Source organism: Artemia sp. Qi Xiang Cuo, chromosome 12 (genome assembly GCF_049724085.1).
Source record: "Artemia sp. Qi Xiang Cuo chromosome 12, ASM4972408v1, whole genome shotgun sequence".
In the NCBI taxonomy this organism is placed as follows: domain Eukaryota; kingdom Metazoa; phylum Arthropoda; class Branchiopoda; order Anostraca; family Artemiidae; genus Artemia; species Artemia sp. Qi Xiang Cuo.
The window spans coordinates 40581093-40605374 of NC_142805.1; the positions used below are offsets into that span (position 1 = coordinate 40581093).

At 35.5% G+C, this 24282-nt stretch overlaps 1 protein-coding gene and 1 pseudogene across 3 annotated transcripts in view; one reads left to right on the plus strand and one right to left on the minus strand.

The window, feature by feature from the left end:
• Positions 1-24282, minus strand: part of LOC148946111 (uncharacterized) — a 66681-nt gene that overhangs the window by 4172 nt on the left and 38227 nt on the right. For all 3 annotated transcript variants that reach the window (XM_089098113.1, XM_089098112.1, XM_089098111.1), the window contains exons 6-9: positions 14219-18479; positions 13249-13369; positions 10325-10477; positions 6670-6825 (exon numbers count right to left, since the gene is read on the minus strand). In XM_089098113.1, coding sequence (XP_088954239.1) covers positions 6670-6825; positions 10325-10477; positions 13249-13369; positions 14219-18479 — 4691 coding nt within the window. The remainder of the gene's footprint in view (positions 1-6669; positions 6826-10324; positions 10478-13248; positions 13370-14218; positions 18480-24282) is intronic.
• LOC148946112 (uncharacterized) lies at positions 21502-22925 on the plus strand (annotated as a pseudogene).

A 24282-nucleotide genomic window follows, 5' to 3' on the forward strand; every position in this document is an offset into this window, starting at 1 on the left:
AGATAAGAAATATTGAAACACAGGGATTTCCACTACATTGCTGGAGGACTCCGACCTGACACAGCATACATAGTGAATGAAAGATTTAAGGATTTTAGAGGAGCACTACGTTTTCAAGAGGATGGTGAAGTGAGCAGCATCTGCTGGAAAGGAGTGGTTTTTGTAAATGTGCATTTGCCTTCAGGCACAAACAAAGCAAAAGAAAGACAGTTACAAAACACTCTTCCGCGATATTTAAGATCTGGCCCGCTATTGCTATTGGGCGACTTTAACTGTGTTTTAGAAGAAGAAAGATATTTTGAGTTCGAGCCGGAAAAATATTAAAAGAAAGATTAGCACCGAATTAAAAGGAGTGGTAAAAACATGGAAACTGGTAGATGTGTGGCAAGAAATGGGAATGGAGAGGGGTTTCACGAGAATAGAAAAAAGGGCAGCACGAGGATCGACAGGGTGTATTGTTGGAAAGATGGAATAGAAAAAATATAGAAAATATCGCCGTGCCTTTTTCCGACCACTGTGCACTACTGGTAGATATAAAGCTAGAGGATATGGAATATATTTTGCTGCCCGCGAAATGACCTTTCTGGTGTATGGATATTAGCTCCCGCCAGGAATATGATAAAGAAGAAATAAAAAAAAGAAGTAAGAAGACTTCTGGCCAGTTACCAAGAATCGAGTCACCTACTGCAATTTTGGTTGAATTTTAAAAGAAAAATAAGAGTCTTCCTGAGCGATAAAGAAAAAAGGTCAGAACGCCAAAGAAAGGCAAATAAAAGGTACTTATACAGAGTGTTAAACGACCTAAAGAAAGGTGTAGAAGAGGGAGAGTCCGTATGGCTCGAATATGAGCAAATTAAGAGAGCAATAAAAGATCTCGAGTACCAAGAGTATGAGAGATAGAAAACTCGGAATCAAATGGCAGAAATGTTTGCACCGGACCAGGTAAACCTAGCTTCCGTAGTTAAAGCAAGAAGAAAAAGAGAGGAAAATAGCCTGAGGAAAGTAAAAAGGGAAGATGGAAAAGAAATAGAAGAGCAAAAAGAATTGGGTGAAGCAGTGGCATAAAGGTTCAAAGGGCTGTTTAAAAGAAAGGAGACGGAATGTCAAGAGGAACGAAAATATTTTAATGAATACCAAACGAGCCGTATGGTAAGCGAGGAGGAAAACGAAAATTTAAGGAGCCCTGTCTCGAAAGAAGAAATTGAATTAGTTCTAAGGAAAGCTAAAAAGAAAAAGTCCACCGGTATAGACGGACTGAGCTACGAGTTTTATTTGGAACTATGGGAAGAAATGGGGAATTTTCACAAAAAAGTTGTTAACACTTTTATCACTGAGGGGTACCCAGAAGAGGATGCAGTAATATCCCTCACAAAAATGGGGAATGATCTTATCTATGCAACTGGAGACCCATCTCCTTGCTTTGCTGCGACTACAAGATTGCGTCCCTATTGCTAACAAAAAGACTAGGAAAAATAATGCCACATATACTAGGAAGCTACCAGTTCGGGGGGATGAAAGAAAGAAAATCACAGCATATTTTGAGCGTTCTAAGCGAAGTGTTATGCAGGAGAGATAAAATGACTCGAAATACAAATGAAGTGCGGAAACTTGCTTGTTTCTTAAGATTGGATATTGAGGAAGCATATGATTCGGTTGGAAGGGGAATTTTATGGTATTTGATGATTTTAAAAGTATGGTTTTCATGAGGGTTTTGTTCGTATGTTCGAAAGTCTTTATCAAAAGCCAATAGCTGTCATAGATGTAAATGGCTCGCTTACAAGGAGGATTGATTTGGAGATATCGTTGAGACAGGGTGACCCGGCTTCGCCTTACCTCTTCGAAATTTACATTAATCCCTTGTTCAGGTAAGTTGAAGACCGTATAATCGGTTTACATCTCCGTAAGGAGATATGCTTAAAGGCCCTGGGGTTTAAAGATGATGCAACTTTTACCCTATCAAGTGTCAAAGATGAAAGGCAGTTCTACAAGGACTTGATTAGTATGAGAGGAATTTTATGGTAAAAATCCACAAGGGAAAACTCAATCTTTTAGTAAAACTGGAATTAGAAAATGTGGAAGAAATTATGCAGGACCTTCGGATAGCAAAACTAGAAAAGACAAAAATACTTGCAGTGATATGGACTAGCAAGATGAAGTTGGATACATTAAGGGAAGAAAAAATACAGAAAATTGAAGGGGTACTGGTGACAGCAAATGATATTGAAGAGTGTTCTTTGTTTTTCAGAGCGACGTATGTAAACACATATTGTCTACCACTACTGTTCTATTTCGCACCAGCCTTCGAGCTAGATGAATGGAGTGCTAAGAGAATAGAAAAAAATATTTGAAGGTTTGTGTGGAGAGGAAAAATTGAAAAGTTGAGCATGAAAATGCTCTTTGTACCCAGGTTAAAAGGAGGAATAGGAGTGTTAAATAATAGGAATTTATGCCAATTAATTTTTTGGAAGAATGCGATTGAGATACTCCAAAGGGACGATGAATTTGGATATTTAGAGAGAGAATGAGTTCTACCAGTCTTGAATAACGTAATTGAGAATCTAGGTCTGACGCTAGAGAAAGAGGCGCCCGATCAGTTAAGGGAAACAACAGAAACTTTAAGAGAATTCAGGTCAAAAGGAGTGTTTCAGGACGGATTGAGTCAGATAGAAAGAAAAAGGGTCATAGATGATTAATATGGACCCAAGAGGACGATTTTTCATACCATGTTAAAGAAAAAGAACCTTTCATGAATTTTGATGCGGCTTTCAAAAATCTAAATGAAGTACCGTGTGACACTAGAGAAAGAGAGGTGATGTTTATGCTGATATACACCATATTACCTTACCGGGATAGAATAAGCCATTTCAAGAAGGGCGAAATAAAGGAGTGCAACCTGTGCCATGAAATGGTCGTTGATGGTTTAAAGCATGAATTTATAGAATGTATTTTTAACAAAGAAGTTCTTAGTTTTATTTTTGATGTTTTTAGGGGTGAGAATATAGAGATGGTGAGTTTAAATAGTAAAAAAAAAAATTTGAAGTTAGACTTTGAAAGAAAAGGTGATGAAAAGAGGCAGAAAGGAATGTTTTTAATTGTGATATGGGCATGTACCCATATTTGGAAAATGAGGAAAAATAAAAAGAGAGTTGAGTTAGAAAGATTTAAAGGAGTAGTTAGGGGGAAAGTAGAGCTTTTGAGAAGGAATAGAAAATGGAAACAAACAATTGATGAGGAGTGGATAGAGTTTGGTAAATAGTTGATTTTTTTTTTTTTCAAAATAATTTTTTTTTTAATCCCACCTCCTTTCCTCTCGGTGACATAATAATCTTTTTACATAATTTCAAAACTTTAATGTAGCCTACACTGACTTAAAAATGACATTAATTTTTTTAATTTGTTATCCAAGTAATATCGTTGAAAACACACTCTGCTACTATAAATATTTAACATGATCAAAATTTTTAATAAGGATTATTAGCCTTCATTATCATTTTCTGTATTTTTATCCTATATTTTCATTTTTTTCCCCTCCTTTCTCCAAATTTTCCCCTTTTTCCCTTTTAACCCTCATCTACATTTTTCTCCTATTAAAAAATAAATTCAACAAAACTACAAACTTCAACCAAACTACAACCACTAAAAAACTTAACTTCCTCTATTTTCTCCTCCTTTATATCTCTGAAATTTAAAAAACTACATTCATCCAATATAACATTTTCATCATCCTATCTATAAACTCCCTTTTTCAAAATAGAAAAAAAATCCCCTTTTATACTAAATAAAAGTGAATTAACGCAATCAAATACAACAGGTTACTCTCCGGGACATACAACAGCACAAATAAAAACAACAGAAAATAAAACGCACGTCCCGCTTATCGGATGCTCCCCCTCCTTAGTATAACCCTTTGGTGGTGGCCTAGACTACATTCCAAACTTTATATTACCTCATCAAGCTTCCATAAAAAAAAAATACAAAAAAATAAAAATAAAATAAATACAATTTGAACCATTCTTCCCTTACAAAAACCTCAACAAACAATAAAACATATACTTAAACAACACAATACTTATTTAGGAAGAAAGGCTGAAAAATTCTAACAAATTACCCATAAACTTTAAAATTCCAAATAAAATTCATACTTTACTTGATTGCCTTAAAAAAAAAAAAAAAAAACAACTAAACTATTTACCAAATTCTCTATCCACTCCTCATCAATTCTTTCTTTCCATTTTTCTATTCTTTCTTAAAAGCTCTACTTTCCCCCTAACTACTCCTTTAAATCTTTCTAACTCAACTCTCTTTTTCATTTTCCTCATCTTCGAAATATGGGTACATGCCCATATCACAATTAAAAACATTCTTTTCTGCCTCTTTTCATTACCTTTTCTTTCAAAGTCTAACTTAAAAATTTTTTTTACTATTTAAACTCACCATCTCTATATTCTCACCCCTAAAAACATCAAAAATAAAACTAAAAACTTCTTTGTTGTCTCTAGAGTAAAATAATCTTTAAGATTACAGGACGCAATTAATTAGCGTGCAAGAATAATCGGCAAATTGAGACATAACAATTTTTTACGAGAAGCCCGGTTTGACATTCGAGAAATTATTTTGATGTAGATGGAAGAAGTATTTTGATGTTAGCTAAACTTTGAAATAATGTCGGTCGGAGATAATACAGATACGAAACAAAGAAACATGGACTCTAAGATAAAAAAAAAAAAAAAAAAAAAAAAAAAAAAAAAAAAAAACGCTTACAGAGAACTAGGTTTTGTGTGCAGCCTCCTATTTTAATTTTTCAAACACATCAAGATTTTTCTTCGCTTGAGATAAAGCAGCAATTGGCTTTAACTTTAAGGCTTTAAAGCCTTGTTCGGAATGCCACGGGCTGGACAAAATACTGCCATTATTAACCAATGCAGACTTGGTGGTCTTACACGTAATTTCGTCAAACACTTTATGTCTGAAGTTTTAATGCTAGTTGGAATTGTTAGAAAATTGAATCACGCATAAAGCTTAAAAACATAATATTGTAAAAAAAAGCTCCAAACTGTTGAATCTCTGTGAAATAATCCATAGGATTTTACTCACCTTAGAAAATAGAATAATTCTATAAAGTACTATTGATAAATAGCTTCTAAGATATCCCAACTTGTTTGCTTTTAGCTTTCTTTTGCATTTATAGTTCCTATGACCCTATTCCAACTGTCACAAAGAATACCGTGACCTCAGAGCAAAATTATCCTACAGGTTAAAATATGGAATAGCATCTCTAAAACGTAACAAAAACCACGTATAACGTAATATACGTAATAACGTATGTATAACGCATTACATATTATAACGTATGTATTAACGTGTATATGTAATATGTAGCGACGTATATGTAGTAACGTATGCAATAATATATTACAAAAACAACGTATTACGTAACATAAAAAAATGTTACGTAGCATCTCTACATGGAAAACTAAGATTCACTATCAAAAAGTAGTTTTGTCTTAAAGAACCTGAAAAAAAAAAAAACCAACAACAAACAAACAAGAAGTTGTAGGTTGTTCTAGCTCCTAAGTCAGGTTCATGTAGGTTAATCGAACAGGATATATTTTCAGAACGCAAAGCTCATTTTTATGTCTTTTAATTTGCTCCGAATACATGATTTTCAGTTAATATTAGAAATGTAAAGGGTATAAAAAGGTGAAAAACACCGAAGAAAATTATCCTAAAAGGACAGGGTTTTACACCATCAAGTTTAGAAAGAGAGGAACACATTGACTCCTAAACAACATATCAAAAGGTTGAATGTTCTTGTTAAATATGGACAATGCATTGAACCCTGATGAATAGTTTTTATGCTCTTGTATGATGGTCAAACCATCACAGTTTGAAAGGCAGATGATCATTGACTCTAAGTTCAATAGTTTTCCACTAAGGAGGACCACTTCTTCTTAGAGCTTTAGAACAATCAGAGACTCTACTTGTGAAACAGTCTCACCCACGTGGTTTGGCTTTAATCTCCTTGGCGGAGATCTTATGCAATCAGCGATGCTGTCGTAAGACTCCCACTTAAATATCAATTTTGCAAAAGGCTTTCTTGCGCAGTGTCTAAAACAAATACGAACAACTTCAATTTTGTATAAAAAAAAATGAGAGAATAGCGGTATATTTTAGCAAAGTTATTCAAGTTAAAGATAGTTGTAAGTTGGAATTCCGAAAATGGTTGCTGAAACCTCTCTTTCTTCAGTTTGTTTACAAGGGATAAGGATGAACCAATATCAAGGTTTTCAATTATCGTTCAATTTGGCTATGAACATTATCCTTCCCATATAAGACTACTTCAGAATACTTTGATGAGTGCTGTCTTTTCACAAAATTCTGCATCACAAAACGGATGAAACTGTTTCACTTTCGAATAATTCAATGGGCACTCGAAAAAGTTCTCCAAGATTGAAGGCTGGTCTTTCACGATCCTTGCCTAGAGAGAGGCCACTTCACTAACCGTTATTTCCCAAGCGTTATTTTTTCAAAACGGAGGGCACATGTTTATGTCTCTAAGAAAAATGCAGTGCTGAACCCAGGCACCAAAATATCTTTTCCCAAAGACAGTCCTCTCCGCTTATAAACAGAGTTCGATAGATTTGCATCAAATTCGATTTAGAATCTTACCTTTCATTTGACTTGGATCTGGCTTAACAGATGGGGTTACGAAAACTGTCTGTCCAGTCAGTAGAGGACTTACTGCTGCTGCATTCAAAGTTCTTTTTAAGTTGAATCCGAATTTCGCTTCCATTTCTTTATCCTCTAGTATGAAACTATTCAAGTCTTGAAAAAAAAGAGATTTTATTTAGGATTACTTATTTTTACAGAATCAGATTAACTAGAAAAGCGTTTAGCGTAACCGAAACAACAATATGAATTATATATTTCACATTAAAACAGAAGAACAACTTAATATAAAGAGTGCGAAAAGAAAAGAAAGAAGTGGACATAAAAAGAGTTGACAAAATAAATAAATAAAGAGTAGGAAAACAAAACTAAGAGTCAGTAAAACAACTCACATTGAGAAACAGATTGAGCTTTTAAAGATTTTGGGTAAATAATTCAGATTGCGATAAGGGACAGCACTTTTTCTACTTATGCATTAGCTTGATGTCATATTTCATTAGAGTTTTGATCCCAAAAACTATCCCAGAAAGAGGATGAAGCAATACTGAAAGGTTAGTGCAATCTCCTTCTCACTTTACAAAATCGGTAATCTTCCAAAGGTGAAAATATATATCTCTTAAATATCCTATTTGATTACTCTAGGACAAAATCACATAAAAAATTAGCTATGATAAAAAATTAGCTTGAAAGATAAGTTTGAACATGCAAATACATCCTAACTCAATTATTAACAAATCAGCCCCACAGCTAAAACACACAACGGAAAAACTACCCTGACATGTAAAGCAACACACTAGCAATTAAATTAAATTCTTTAAACATTTAGAATGGTTAGTCTTATTTGCCAACTTGCAAAATTAGGAAATGTCCAGTGTCGTCTTAAAATGAACTTTAATACTGAAACAATCATAAATCGTCGAAATCTTGAGCCAGATTTTGTGCACAAGATTCCAAGAAAAATCCATTATTTTACCTTCTGGTGGTTTCAATTTACCAAGTTTTACGAATTTTAATATAAAGCCCTTCTGCTAGAAGGTGACTCTCTATTTCTGTTGAAAATATTTTTAAAAGAAAAAATTAGAACACATTAAAAAAGTGTATTTGTATCGTCTCATCAGAATGTCATGATTTTGTTTTATGATAGAAAAAGCAACTAACTAATAAGTCCAAAATGCTCTATTTCTCATTTCAGTGCAGCGCTGAGCCCTATCAGCGTATGTTGATTGTCCCTTTAAAGAATGGTTATCAATCCTTTTAGATTTAACAGCAACAGGCTTCAATAAATGATTTGGAATTGATTCCACGTGACAATAATCAAGAAAAGTTTTCAATGGATTTGCGGTACTGAACACACTGTTTCTCGAGTACTTTTTCTTGTCCCTTTTCCCCATAGACAATGAGAACGATCTACATACCTACACCTTAGTATAAACTAAAACCCCCTTTTAATAATTTTAAATAATGGACAATTTGACCTGAACGTCAGCTCCAAAAAAAGTCTATGGGCATAAATTGTTACGTAAGGGTCTAAAAGAAGCAGATTAGCACTGCCATTCACGTTTTCTATTTAAACAACAATTGACGAAGGACTTTATTCAGTGTTATTCCTTACCACCCATGTTCACAATACGGACAAAAGCAACCCAACCTCATGAAGGCAAAAAAAGAAATAATACAGAAACACCATGCAACTTCATGACTTAAAGAAAAAATGGCACTTCTCTGGCAAAGTAGCTTATATTATCAGCTTTCTTTGATACAGGCAAAAAAAGGTTTGCTTCGCATAGATACTAATCTTAAGATACTACTTCTTAAGATTCAACTTCTTAAGATAATTTTCTTTTTTTAAAGATTTAACGTTATAGATAGAAAATTAACGAATGAAATTAAAATAAAAAAATTTAATAGAGTATATATAAAAAAACACCGATCATTACTGATAAACTAAAACGTTAAAAAAGAAGAATTTGTTTTTGCACAGCAACAGAACATGCGAATGAAAATGTTGGGATATTGCTATGTAATTCCCATGAAATTTACTCAGTAGGATCATTTTGTATGAATTATTTCGGATCAAATAAACAAAATTTCAATGTGCGAAATCTTTTCGCGGCGAGAAAGACTCATAATCTAAGCGTTATATCAATAGCTTTGCAACCATCTGTATTTATTAAACAGTAAGTCAATGGTATATGAAACCCCTAGACTATTGGTTAAATATGGCGATTGGATCTAGCAGCTATTAAAGCAAATCACATAATTTAAGCCAAGTCAAAATTTTAGCTGTTCAACATGGTAATCCATCTACTTCAGTTTTCAGTAGCTTAGAATCTAGGTTGTCAATTGCTAGCTCAAAACTGTATGAGATCTTATTATATATCCCTGTCGTAAATAGTTGATTTTGTTTAATTTTTAATTTTTCTATTTTTGTTAATTGTCTGTCTACCTATATAATTGATGGGCGTCTGTAACAAACGGGAGAAACGAACAACCGAAGCCTAAAGGCAAGCGCATTCTTCGAATAGCTCTACGATTTGAACAGTCCGTTGGTTTCCAATAATCAGCGGGGGTATAATTTCTTTTTTAATCCTTAAACCTTAAGGCGATAGAACATTATATACAATTTAAAGAGATTGCGTATAATCAGTAGCTTTAATTAAAATGTGATGAATTTATACATAATTTATTAAGTATGCTCTATTTTGTCTCAGGGCTGGAGTACTCAGCTGAAACTTTATGGATAAGTTCTTTTTTTTGGAAGGGGTGAGGAGTGAGGGGATATACAATCGTCCGACAGGCTCTTTAAAAAGTGATATGATATTCATTTAAGCTAAACACTGTCCTATTAAATACCTTTAGACTGTTCTAAAACTTAAACAATTCCTTTTTTAAACGATGCATGGCCTCCTGTTAGTTTTAATGATCTTCCCTGTTAGTTCTTTTCGAATGTTCTGTTGCTTGTTTTATTGTTTGTCTTAATTAATCTTCTTATAGTTTTCCTTTTTTAAACGATTCCTTTTTTAAACGATGCATGGCCTCCTGTTAGTTTTAATGATCTTCCCTGTTAGTTCTTTTCGAATGTTCTGTTGCTTGTTTTATTGTTTGTCTTAATTAATCTTCTTATAGTTTTCCTTTTTTAAACGATTACTTTTTTAAACGATGCATGGCCTCCTGTTAGTTTTAATGATCTTCCCTGTTAGTTCTTTTCGAATGCTCTGTTGCTTGTTTTATTGTTTGTCTTAATTAATCTTCTTATAGTTTTGCCCTTCTTTTTTTTCGGTACTGAGCACAGCCAATGGGAGGCGAGGTCAAAATAGCAATAGAGCTCGAGCATTAGGCACTAGTTTTGAACATCGTAGCAGTGAAAAAATCCTTGTTTATTATTTTTGACCTGAAAGAAGCCTTACAGCTATCATAAATGTGAACCTTAAAGAAATTCTCTCTGAGTCTTTTCCTATTCGTTTTTTTCTTAGTTTTATACTTAATCCCTTTCGTTTTAATACATCAAAAGAAATACTAGAAGCCAATTAAATTCAAGGTCATATCCTTGGTGATTAGTCCTATTCCTAACCATCTTCAAAACAAAATCCATTTAAATAAAAAAGTATTTTTTTTAGCAGTGGCCAAATGGGATATATCGACCGAATATACTTACCAAGAAGAGTTTTAGACCTTTTCGATTCCTTGATCCAAAGAGTAGTCACAATTGGTTTTCCCCTAGCAATGGTACACAAAAGCTTGCAAGTCCTCCTAATATGTGGCGTTACCAAGACAGTGCAGTCACTTCCAGATTCTGTGACGTGTCCACCTGAAAAACAAAACCCTAATTTTTTTTTTTTATTATAGCCATATCCTCTGTTCACCTATTGACTAGCCATTCATTTGGAAGGATTATAGCCATATCCTCTGTTCACCTTTCGACTAGCCATTCATTTGGAAGGATTTACTTAACTAAGATAATTTTGTATCTACTCCGACCTTATCCATTATAATTTTTTAATCGTTGCCATCGTTACGGATTGAATATCCTCTGTTCACCTTTCGACTAGCCATTCATTTGGAAGGATTTACTTAACTAAGATAATTTTGTATCTACTCCGACCTTATCCATTATAATTTTTTAATCGTTGCCATCGTTACGGATTGAAACCTAAAATATCTTCTTATAGAGTCTAATTAGTACTATATATCTATCCCTAACTTATCAGAGACTCCTTACTATACTAATGGCAAAACCACGCCACTTTGATGTATTTTTATTATAATCGCTGCATAATCACATACAGACAGATTTCCTTACCCTTAAATGTATCGGAAGCATATAAACCTTGATTAATAACTTGTATTTGCCTAAAAGGCATATCAGGAACCAATAATAGGCACAACAACTAGCAACAGGTGCCTACCACTCATCGGAAAGATGACTTAGGTAAAACAGCCAATTGTTACTTACGATTTCCTCCCTTATCTTAAAATGTAAACCCGATTTTTTTTGTAATGTGTGACAAAACAATGAAGTTGTCAACCCCTCGAATTATTAAAATGGCACATCTAACCCCCTAAACCAAAAAGACGACCGTGCTCTAACAATTTATTCTTACTTGAACATCCCTTTGTGTAGCGGAGGACGTGGCACCGAATTTTTCGTACCCTCAAAAACATCGGAAGCAAATAAAGTTAGCCAATAGAGTATCAACTAGCAAAAAACAGCAATCCCTCACCTAAAGGAGAGCGAAGCCAGACGATTGTTGCTTACACGTTCTTCTCTTGTCTCAAAGTTTTAATCAGATTTTTTCTTTCAATTTGTACCACAAAACTAAGGACATCGCCTCCTCAAAATTTTTAAAATTGTACATAGATTGGACGAATTTTTTCACACACACACACAAAAAAAAGATCTCATATACTGATCAGCTCGTCAAGGAGTATTGATCAGTATTAAAAAGAAAATATGTCGGTCTTGCATCAAAAGTAGAATTTCTTGCCACGGGCCAACTTTCTAATATCACTACTTATAAAGGCGCAAAAGGAAAACTCAATTTCTTGGCGGTTGGGCCAGGTAACCGTCGCATATCTTACGTACTTTTGAATTTTAATCCAACTTTGATTTGAAAACCTGCTTTGAACCTGCTTGCCTGCTTTGATTGGAACGTACTTGCCTGCTGGAACGGAGCTTTCCAGACGAAAGCAGAAACATGGTTAAATGGAACAAAAGCTTAGGTATACAACTTCAGATAGTCCCCTCCGACATAGACTATAATGACTCTTCTTCAGCTCAAACAATGTAGGCTCTGGCTCAATTACTAGCGAAAACCATCCTCTTTGGCCCCAGGCAACTTTTACGCAGATTTCCAAAACATAATTTTATATTAATCAGTCCAGCCCGAGGTCCACAATTTCCGTAAAAACCACGGAGGTTGAAGCTTTATCAATATATAGCAATAAGCTGAAGCAGGCGGACTGGAAAAAAAATAAATCAGGAGACAAAACTTGTGTTGCTCCAGCAACACAGTTAGATAATGGAAGGTTCCAACTCAAAAAAGAAATTTCACTGATGATGGTGTTTCCCACTAATGATGTTTGGACTAGGGACCCTCAAGCAGATAAATCCAGTAGTGCTCGCATTCCCCTCCTGTTTGTTCCCTGGCCCGAGAATATACTACTTTATTAGCCTTGATGTTAGGTTTTAATAAATAGACCAAGCTAAGCAAACAAAATTTAGAGCAACCAAAAATGTATTACGCCTCTACTCTTCACAACTTCTATTTTTTTTCTTTTTAGAAACAAATTAATGCCTTGATTCTCTGATGAAATACAAAACTCTTCTTTTTTCTTGCTCAAAGGAATTAGTTCAAAGGTGTGACAACGAAGAACCATTAAAAATCAGCTTTGATTTCTCTAGCCGATCACTTTCATCTCAGGTCTTAAAAAAAAAAAAAAAAAAACATCATAAAGGTAGAAAATGCCAGTGGTAACGCGGAAGCATTTGGGTTCGTTCTTCGTCATCAGTAGTCTCAGTAGTTAGCGGTAAAAAAAGAAAAAAAGCTATATGATTATTCGTGGTATTTCTCGTTCCTTTTTCCCTTATCTTTTTTTTATTCTACTCTGAACACTGGAGAAACGTGACCATCTCCAAATACCTATCGTGATTATTATCGTAAAGTCTAATACCACCGTTTTTAGTCCAAAAATAAGAGAAGGACGTTAAAATATTTGTAGCCCTTCTTCTATTGGAGCTATGGCTCCTCGTCATACCATTGTCTCAAATGCCAGGCAATTTTTACTTACAATTTCAAATACAGATTAGGTCCTACACCTTCACTTATGGCAGTATTTGGGCCAAACTGCAGCATTTTCTGCTTCAGGTAAGATCCTAATTCTGCAAATAACTAAGATAAGTTCTACTTCAACCTTGCATCACTCCAGACACTTCAAAGATATGAACTAGGAGCAGAATTCAGATATTCGAGCAGAATTTCTTGTAGATTTTTAACATGGTACAGATGTTAGTTAGTTTTTTTTTAATAGTTTTCTTTAAGAGACAAAATTATGAAAATGAAAAGGACTAAATATATTTACCAAGGTCAACAACAGCCTTTACGTCTTCTTCGTAGCTGTAACCAGTAAATGCCACCTTAAATTTCTGAGCAGACACTCGCCGAGGACTTCCGCCAAGTAAGGAACTTTCTTGGCTTGATACCTGTAAATATACACACAAATGAGGTTCCAAGTATCTTAAATACGTTATGAAAAAAATTTGATTTTTATGGTTCAAGTACATAAAATAATTTCAATTAACAAATAATTCATTTAACAAATAATAGAAAGATAAGTCTGCAAACCAAGATTAGAATATTAGAAGCTACAGCGATGACACAGGTCAAATATGGCTCTGAAGCATGGGCGCTCCGAAAAGCAGTTGAATATCTGCTAGATGTTTTCCAGAGAAATTTCTTATTCTATTATTTATTAATTCCTTATTTTATTATTTTAGGCCTTATTCTAGGCCTATAATGAAAGAAAAGTTGAGGTGGCTAGGGCACGTTGGGCGGATGAAGGAAGACAGATTGCCAAAAATTGTCCTTTTCGGCCAACCGTCTAGGGCTAAACGGAAAGCAGTTCGTCCTCGTCTGGGGTGGGTGGACGTCATAAAGAAAGATTTAAAGGAAATGGGAACTTCGCGGGAGGGTGTAAAAAGGGAGGTTTTGAATAGATTGGGATGGAGGAGGAGCGTGCGTAGCTAGTGTCGGCGTCAGGCGGATTGGTCCTGCGTGAGTTGTTGTTAGTAGTAGTAAGTATTTATGTGATATAAATAGGGAAGAGAGAGAGAGAGAGAGAGAGAGAGAGAGAGAGAGAGAGAGAGAGAGAGAGAGAGAGAGAGAGAGAGAGAGAGAGAGAGAGAGAGAGAGAGAGAGAGAGAGAGAGAGAGAGAGAGAGACATAGAGAGAGAGAGAGAGAGAGAGAGAGAGAGAGAGAGAGAGAGAGAGAGAGAGAGAGAGAGAGAGAGAGAGAGAGAGAGAGAGAGAGAGAGAGAGGATAGGGTACTCACTGAGCTCCTGGCTGCAACACTTAATTCCTGCTGCCTCCTTCTTCCTCGCTTTTCAACATGTTGTTCAGTTGACTTTGCACGCTTATCTAACACTGATTTTCCTACTTCTTGACGTTGTTTCTCAGCGCTTCGTCTATTGCCGCTCCGAAGGATCTCTACAGGAGTTTGCTGTGATTTTGGCCTTCCCAATCTTCGCCGTACACTCGCTTGGGAACTTCCAGCATTAGATGCAAGCAGAATATCACAACCAAGTCTTTCCAAACTCTTGCTACCGTGACTTTTATTATTTCCGATTACGTTTATACCCCCTGTATCCTCCGAAGGAGTGACTATATTAGCTTTTTCACTAACACTGGTTGGTTCTGAAAGACCAATACTCTTACTAATTGTAGTATTCTCGTTTCTCGTTGGAACCTTAATATCAATGGTAGACTCAAGTGATGAAACTGAAAGCGATGGTTCTGAACCAGATTCTGTGACTTTTATCCTTTTTTTACCAGGCAAAACTTCCAAAGTGAGTCTTTTTTTAACCCCGCCTTTACAGACAGATAGATTTCCGATAGGATCTTCCAGCTTTTTCAATCGCCTACTTGCTCTTCTATTAGTATTTGTAGGCTGTAAAGTATCTACTTCATCTGTGCCAATTGAAGCATCAACATTAGGGTGCTCAATGTTGTTTTCAGAGCCAAAAATTACTAAAGTTCCTTGTCTAGTTTCAGCACTTTCAACTTCCATAGAGTCTCTACTGGATTCATTGCCTGATTCAACTACCAGAAACGTTCGTCTTCCTTTTCTTAATCCAAGGGGTTGGCTTTCTATTGCATTATCTCTTACAGACGCATCACTCCGTTTGTCCTGCAACTCATGAGTACTGCTTACGGCTGTAGATGCTTTATATTTAGCTTGTTTTCTAGCACTTCTTCTTGTTCGTGGTCTTTCTCCTTTCTCCACATTGAAAGGAGAGACTTGTCCAGGTACATACCCAGCTTCAACACTTTGTGCTTCCACAGAGTCTCTACTGGATTCACTGCCTGATTCAACTACCTGAAACGTTCGCCTTCCTTTTCTTAGTCCAATGGGTTGGCTTTCTACTGCATCATTTCTTTCAGAAACTCCACGATGTTGTTGTTGTAACGCACGAGGACTGCTTGTAGCTGTGGGTGCCTTATATATAGTTTGTTTTCTAGTACTTTTTCTTGTCGGCGGTTCCTCTCCTTTCTCTGCACTGATCTCATAGTCGTTTGAAATTTTACCTTTCTTGCGGGTATATCTGTCAGAGGCAGAAAGTTTATCAACATCTTTGATATCAAATATTCTTTTATTTATTTTTGGTTCAGCAGGATATTCAGCAGCTTGCTGACAACCATCTGTCAATTCTCTTCTTTGATTCTGTGACACAATATTTTTCTGTTTCCATTTATCTTTTAATTCATCACCATTATCAGTAGTTTTTGAAGGCTCTGTCATGGATACCTCATCAATATCTCTTTTTATACACGGGGGTGAAACCTTTATTATACCAACTTTTAGTTCTTGTGTTCTTTTTTCATGGCTTACTTTTGGGCTATTACGATACATTTCATTAATATCAGAGTGGATATCATCATAGAAGCGAGGCATCTGGTCCATTTGTCTAGTAATAGTCGATTTTCCTACATTTCCAGGTGTCCCACCGCCTGCGGACATAGAAGAATCAATTTCTCTGGGCGGGGAGTTAAACATCCCATGAAAAATTTGAGTTAAAGGAATGTGTTCTTCACTAGCCGTAACTGGCTCCTGAATTATAGTATTTTCTGATGTCTGTACTTGAGGCAGTGATTTAAACAACTTGATTGGTCGCTCTTTAGTTCCATTATGGGAAGCTGGTGTTTCATGGTTCCTAGTTCCAAACATTTTATCTAATTTCTGAGTTAGACCAAAACCTACCTCTTCTTCAGTATTTTGGTTTTCTAAGGAATAATCAGAAGTTATTTTTCTATGTATAACCTTAACAGGCGACTGAAATATTCTCTCCATTCTTTGAGTAACTGTTAAAGAAGTGTCAGGTGCAGCATCTTTGCTATTAACTAAGGCTTTGGAGACGTTATTGTTCTTTCGAAGCTGAGTTAGAGGTATAGGTGGTGAGATTTTGGAGGCTTCTTTTACGCTTTCATGAGCCAATTGATAAGGTGGAACTACTTGAGACACTTCTTGAGTTTCAGGAACAACGGAGTTATAACTTGATTGAGATACATTTTCAGTATCCCCGACTGGTGATCTATTAGGCACCTCCTCTTGCACAAGATTAAGGGATATCTGATTCTCTTTTGATGTCTCGACATCTTGAGTAAGAATGTCAACATGATTATTTCCAGGTTCCGTTAATATTTCTCGAGCGTTGATACATGAATGTACTACTTTTTGAGTAAGAGGAGTAAAGAGATCATTCGAGTCGTCGTCTTGATAGGAAAATGCACCCCCTTTATTTCTTTTGTCCCTAGCTGGGGGTCCAACACTTCTTAATTCATTAAAATTCCTTGTATCATTAGTTTGCTCACTCAAATCTGGAGTACCCGATGATAAACGGGGAGAGTCAACGTCTGTGCGGCTAAGTATTGGGCTAATTGGCCTTGGCGAACTTACAAACTCGTCTTTTATTATTTTAGACACAGGACTTGCGCAGGGACTACAATCATTAACTTGAAATACTAATGAGCCCTCATCATCAGAGCTGTGGTAATTATCCTTTCCCTTGACTGGTCTTGCAGATGGACTATTTTCACCTACTTCAAATACTAACGAATCCTCTTCATCTGAATTACAATCGGTATTCTTTTTCGTAGTTTTTACTGAATCAGACTGAGCATCACAAAGTAAAGTAAGTCGACAGGATTCCGTCCTGTTTGTGGTCATTAGGTTATTGTCTGAATTATCTGACCTTTTGCTTTTTTCCACAGGTTCAATTTTAACAAAAGATGACTGTGCAGTACTGGAATTCAAGGGTTGAGTTACTAGGTCGTCAATATTATGTGCTTTGCTTGTAGCCACTTGAAAATTAAAGGATCGGTTGAAGACAAGTGCTTCCGCTGTGTCAGCAGCTCTTATCAGTTCACTATCTCTAATATGTTCGGATAGATTTTCTTCATTCTTTTTACGTTCACTGTTATAGGACAAAGAAGTACAACTAGAAATATTTTGAAGAGAAGGAATTAGCTGTGTTTCAGCATTGTATATTGAGTCTGGAACATTCAGTGATACTACTTCTTGCATTTTAGTATTTTTCAGTGATTTCGACAAGCTACTAGCCACAGTTTCTTCATTATTTATCACGTTAAATCTTGAGTTTTCCACCATGTTCACAGCTTCAATTAATTCATCCTCACCAGGGGGTGAGCGGATGGTTTCAAGGAGACTTGAGGGTCTACTAAGGCTCTTTAGAGAACTCTTAGTGTCAACATTATTTTGATTTTCTCGTTGAGACCAAAATGGCTGCACTGATGCCGAACCGGTATCCTCTTCTACCTTTCCTACTGTATTTTTGAGCATCAAAGAACTACTCCTTGAGGAAGACAAGCTACTTCTACTTTGCTTTTCTGTGGGTCTTCTCAAAATTGTATTGGTCGTATCATCGGAAGAAGGAATCATTTCAAAAGAACTTTCAACGAATCTTCGTCGAGAAGCTTCGGACGAGATGTTCAAGGGTTGAATCCCAGAAGAAGAGTTTGAACGTACCATCATAGGTGGAGACTCTGTGACGAATGGCTCAGTAGCAGCAAAATAAATACTGTTATTGTCTTCCGAACTTTTGAACTGCTGTGTAGGAAGCTCATCTAAATTCTCAGGTTTTATAAAAGGTTGAGTGGCAGCCAAAGATATTTCATCGTCACTTTCAGAACCTGAATCTTTTGCAAGAAAGAAAGGTTGAGTTGGAGCACAGCAATCGTCCTCATCTTCTTGTAAGATGTCAGATCTTCCATTGTCCTCTCTAGAAGTAGTCATTAAAAAAGGCTGAGTTGGGGCCAGAAATAGATCATCAATTGCCTGATCAGAACCTGAATCTTTTGCAAGAAAGAAAGGTTGAGTTGGAGCACAGCAAACGTCCTCATCTTCTTGTAAGATGTCAGATCTTCCATTGTCCTCTCTAGAAGTAGCCATTAAAAAAGGCTGAGTTGGGGCCAGAAATATATCATCAATTGAAGAATTAGCCAGTCCTTCGCAGGCCCTTGTAGGCGATTCAGTTACAATGCAGCTTTCTTCAATCTCGCCGAAAGACAGTCCTCTCCTAAAAATTAATATGTGCTTTCATTAATGTAGAATATTACCAATTTGATCTCTAATCTTTCAGTGACTAAAGGAATAAAAAAGAAGCATATAAATAAAAAAAAATCTTGATAAAGCGAAATTCAAGCTAATGTTACGAAAAACGTATTAAACCTCCTTTTTTTTTACATATCTTTGTTAGTCTGTATTGTAATGATTGGCATTGTATTGAAATGATCTGTAATGATTGACATCTAGACATAAACAAACTGCAACCGAACCAGGGAGGGAGAATGAATGGGATAAAAAAAAAAAAAATCTTTAAAACATAAAATCCTTCCTACGCACATTTTTTTATCCATAATTATGCAAACGACCTAGACTTACATCTATGGAAACAAATAATTCTGAAGAAAATGTTATGTTACCCTCATTTGAGGTTAATCCTGTTCGTCTTAAGTATATTCTGATTGTTAATTGTAACCCGTTTTAGTTTTCATTTTTACATTAAAGGTAATTTGTGCTAGTCTTAGTTAAAATTTGTTCGTTACATTTCTTCAATTCGATCTCTGTTTTTTTTTTTTTTTTTTTTTTTTTTTTTTTTTTTTTTTTTTATGGATATACTTACTGTAGCAGCCCCACAATAATTCTAAGCTTCAACATTGCAACATTAGCCTCCGATTTATAAACAGCCATCTCTGAAATTTTCAAATGTTAACTTCATGCAAATCTGACACTGTTTGTAAAATATATACTGGATGTTTTTGGATGTCAGACTCATACGTATACTTTACCATTAGCCTGAGATTGGTAGTCAATCTAGATCCTTGAAGGCCAAATTTGTTGAGAATCAAACATTATTAGTGAAACATGTACTTAGTACGTTTGTTTTGGACAGTCAAACTGTGACCTCAGTACTTTTCATGATTGATATTTAATCATTTGGGACCATTATCTGATAACCCCTGAACGGTCACGTGTCAGTCTTCACAGATCTTGCCTACTGAAATTCCTGACCCTTGCTTCAATCAAAGTAATTTCCACCACGTGTGAAAATATACACGTTATGTATTTTAACTTTGGATGTGTATGTTGCAATATTAGCCTCAGATTTAATCAGCAAGCTAATAAATCCTCAAATGCCAAATTTGACATAATTCAAAACCCATTTGTGATTAAGTAATTAACAAGATTTGATTTTGCACCTGGATATTGCAATAGGTTTGTAATTAATGCAGAAATTTTTAAATACCAACTCGAGTGGAAATTAAACGCCACCTCTCAAAAAGATGAAAGTAAATTACTGATTGTGAATTTGAGACACTTTAAAGTTATCCAATTCAATCGCCACGGAATTGAAAAGGACAAACTAGAGCTGTAGTGTGGAAGGAGATACAATCTTGTCAATTTGGAGAGAGAAGAATATTTGTTGCAAGAAGAGGAAAGTGGACAATAATGGAGCCATCAGGGGCTCCGGTCAAAATCCCCTATTGCTACCAAAATATGCAAGAACTAACAACAATGCCTGTAGTTAACCAGTATGGGCAAATGTTTATACCAATCCAATCTAATAGCCCTAATAACATGTGTTTACCCAGTGTATCATCCTATGTACCAATGGTACCCACGCAAAATAGATATAGCCCATTACTTGATCAGGAATATCCGCTCTTACCAAGTGGCAGAGAAGCATATAATGAACAGGAAATAGACATGTTCGATTGTGTTAACCCCTATATTGCAGAAGGTGTGAACACTGAAATAGACAAATCAGCTACAAAAAGAAGAGCTACAGATGTGGAGAGTCAACAACCTCAAACGAAAAAGTATAATTTAGTGGAAGAACAAGAAAAAGCGAATAAAGCAGTAGATTTTGTAGAGTCAGTGATTGGAAGACCAGACGATTTTAAGGATGATGAAAAATTTATATTTGCTAAGGTAATAAGACTCTCTAGAATAGAAAATGATATGGATATTTTACGGTAGAGGAGTTAAAGAATATTAAAGTAGAGGAGTTAAAGATACAGATATTTTACGGTAGAGGAGTTAAAGAATGTGATTCAAAAGTTACCACTAACAGCACCAGGTTTAGACATGATTTACCCACAGTATATCAAGCATTTAAGTGACAAATGGATAAAAACATTGTTAGAAATTATTGACAAAGCCAGGGAAGACAGAAAATTTCCAAAAATATGGAAGGATGGGGTAGTAACTCTAATTCCTAAACAAGGCAAAGATAATTCAAAAATGTAAAACTTAAGGATGATTACTCTACTACCTGTGTTAGGAAAATTTTATGAAAGAATGGTTAAGGAGAGGCTTACATGGAATGTGGAAAAAACAAACCCTTTGAAAGATGTTCAATGTGGGTGAGAAAGAACAGATCTACTATAGAAGTGTTACAAATGTTTGTAAATGATGCAGTATATTGTTTGGAAAATAGGAAAATCTGTTTAGCAGTTTTCTTTGATGTGAGTAGTGCTTTTGATAGTGTGGTTCATCGACATATACTAGAAGGAGTGATAGCAGCAAAAGTTAGAGGACGTTTACTAAGATTTTCTTATGATTATTTACGTGAACGAGAAGTGACAGTAAAAGTAGGTAAAGCATATTCGGAAAGAAAGGTACTGAGAAAACGTGGCGTACCACAAGGCTCCTCATTGGGGCCAGATTATTACAATATAAGTGAATTTGACATACCACTGGATACACGAGAGGATAGAGCTGGGATTTTCGCTTATGATAATGCAATTTGGATAGTGTGTGATAGTGTTGAGGAGGGGCAACGAGTGGCCCAGGAGAAAATAAAATTAATGGAAACGTGGGCTATGGAAAATTGTGTGCAGTTTTCGGTCGAGAAAACCAAAGCAATGGTAATCACGCAAACAAAAAAGTACTCTGCTCTTTGTATTTTTCTAAATGGGGAACAAATTGAAACCGTGAATGAATTTAAATGGCTTGGAATTACCATTGATAGAAAGCTGACGTTTAAAGCTCATATAAGACAGTTAAAGAAGACATGTGCCAAAAGATTAAATATTATGAAAATGTTATGTGGAGCAAATTTTGGCCCAAAGCCCGACTTTTTGATGGAATTTTTTATAAAATACATAAGAGCAAAATTGGAATATGGAGGAATAATTGACGTGGCAGCGTCTAAGTCCTTGTTAGAGGAGCTGGAAACTATTCAATACAATGCTGTAAGGACAGCTTTTGGAGCAAGAAAGACAACTCCACGGAGCTTTCTCGAATCAGAAAGTGGGATTGAGAAGCTAGGTAGCAGGAGAGACATAGCAACATTAAAGTTTTTATGGAAGACATGAATATCTGACCAGTTGAATCCAATTAAATCAAGAATGCTAAAAGAGGAGTTCATGGAAATAATTATTCAGTATTGTGAGGGCAAAAGAAATAACGGAAGGGTTTCAAATGGATTGTCAGTTGACATCAATGTTGAGTGTCCAATATGTTCATAACCCCTCAGTGGAAATCCATCCCATACCAGTGCAATACTGAATTTGAAAAGTGGGATAATCTAGATTATGGTCAATCATTCAAGATGACAAAAGAAATGCAATATCTTGACACTGTGGATATCTTCACAGATGCATCCAAAGTGGATAATAGAGTGGGGGCTGCTTTTGTAATTCCCTCCGAGAATATAGTTAAATTGATTAAAGTAAGTGATGTAACTACAGTTTTTCAAGCAGAAGTAGTTGCAATAGCCAAAGCAGTGAGATACATAATAGATTTGGGACCCACAGGTGAAAAAATATAGAATCTGTTTGGATTCAAAAATTGGTTTGGAGGCAATCAAGAATATTTATCTAGCAAATAAAGTAGCTCCTGAAGTGATCTTTTGCCATGAGGAATTACAAAAACTACTGAAAAAGGGAGTAATTATCACATTGGATTGGGTACCGGGGCATGGGAACATTAATGGAAATGAAATGGCTGACACTGCAGAAAAACAAGCATCCATAGAAGACGGGCAAACATTTGTAGGTATCACGCCCAGGATGGTTAATCAAATTGGAGAAGTGATAAAGAAAGTGAAAATAGGGACATTTGAGAATAGACGTGCATTCTTAACAAATATCTTAGTTATACAAAAGAAAGAAAGGCAATTTGAAAAGAAAATATATGGACCACTAAGTAAATCTGAAGCCAGGGTGATATTCAGACTAAGGTCAGGTCATGCAGGTATCAGAAATATAGAGCCCGTTTTTATAATGAAGATCCGAGATGTGCATTTTGTGGAAATGAGGAAACGGTAGGACATTTGTTATTTGAATGTGCTGGAACAGAAGACAGGAGGAAGGATGTTAGACAGTTTAGTAGAGAAAAAAGAATTCGACAGAGTAGTGACATACTAAGTGGAGCGGGCTTGAACAGTGACTGTGCTGATGGACTTAAATTGATATACAAATTTTTAAAGGATATTAATGGGATACATCTTATATAAACCAAGTATTATAGTGATTACAAGAAGCCTCCTGAGTCCTTGCAGGAAGAGAGGAGGAACCATCCATTTCAATTCAATTCAATAAACGCCACCTCAGAAATCTGAGTAATGTTCTTTTATTTAGGGAAGTTACACTGCAGGTTTATTTGATTTGCATTCTGATGATTTGCATTTAATCAATCAGGAATAGCTCTTGAATAGATTATGAATAATTAAGAGTTAAAAGAGGCACAATATACCTATATCTGTAAAGTCAGGTTGATGGAAACCAAAAACCATTTTTGAAGTACACACCTGAGAGCTTTTGCTTTTGGCTTCCTATAATACAAAACTAACCTAAAATGTGTAATCAACAATTTCAAAAATCATTAAGTACAAAATTTTATGCACATCAAACACCATGTATGACATATGTACTCAAAGTGTTTATACATGTGAAGCGGGGGCATAGAAGGAGTAGTGTTGGAGGGACTAATAGCTCAAGGGCCCCAGTTTGCGCCCCTAAGCATACAGGTTGAAAATTTCTTCACAATTCTGATTTTAACAAGGCATGAAATGCATAGGCTTCAATCAAATTCAATGCTTTAATCCAATCAAATAGACTATATATTGTAAAAAAAAAAAAAAAAAAAAAAAAAAAGTACACAAAAATATTTTATCAAGTTTCAAGAGGCTCATTGAAGTTCAGCCTAATCAGGAACCACAGACTTAAAATCAGAGCACATGTACATAAAGAAGTAAATAGCTCATTATCAGATGGAGTAAGCCTTCTTTCCACATAGGGAAACAAAAGGTGCTACGTAGAGCTGATGAAACGAGTGAAAATGGAAATACCATCACATCTTATTAGCACTAGCGTAACACGGTAACTAACGTAAAAACGTAGAAACTCATTATGCCCGGCTTTACAATCACGTACATCACAAAACGTATGATTGCAAGCAAGAAACGATACAAAAATATGAGTAAAATAAGAACACGAATGGCAATTGTTATCACCTCATGAGCAATGACATTATCTTTAAATTTAATGGTACAATTTAGCACTTCCCCAAACGTCGTCGCTTCCCCAGGCGACAGGAAAGATTTCCTACAGGGGACCGCAAAACTTGCATAGAATTTCTGATAAGCCGTAGTAAGGATTAATAGCAGTAAGGGTAACAAATTGTATTTCGGGAAGTATTTTACTTAATATTCAATCAATCTCACTTCGCAAGCCAAAGAAAAGGAGCGGAAAAAAAAATTACATACCATTTAGTTTGAGAACTATAAGCTCAAATATTCACCGAAATGACATATTTGTTTCTTCATCAGCCATTTTTTACGTATTAAACTACTGTCTAGTTTAAGAATCATT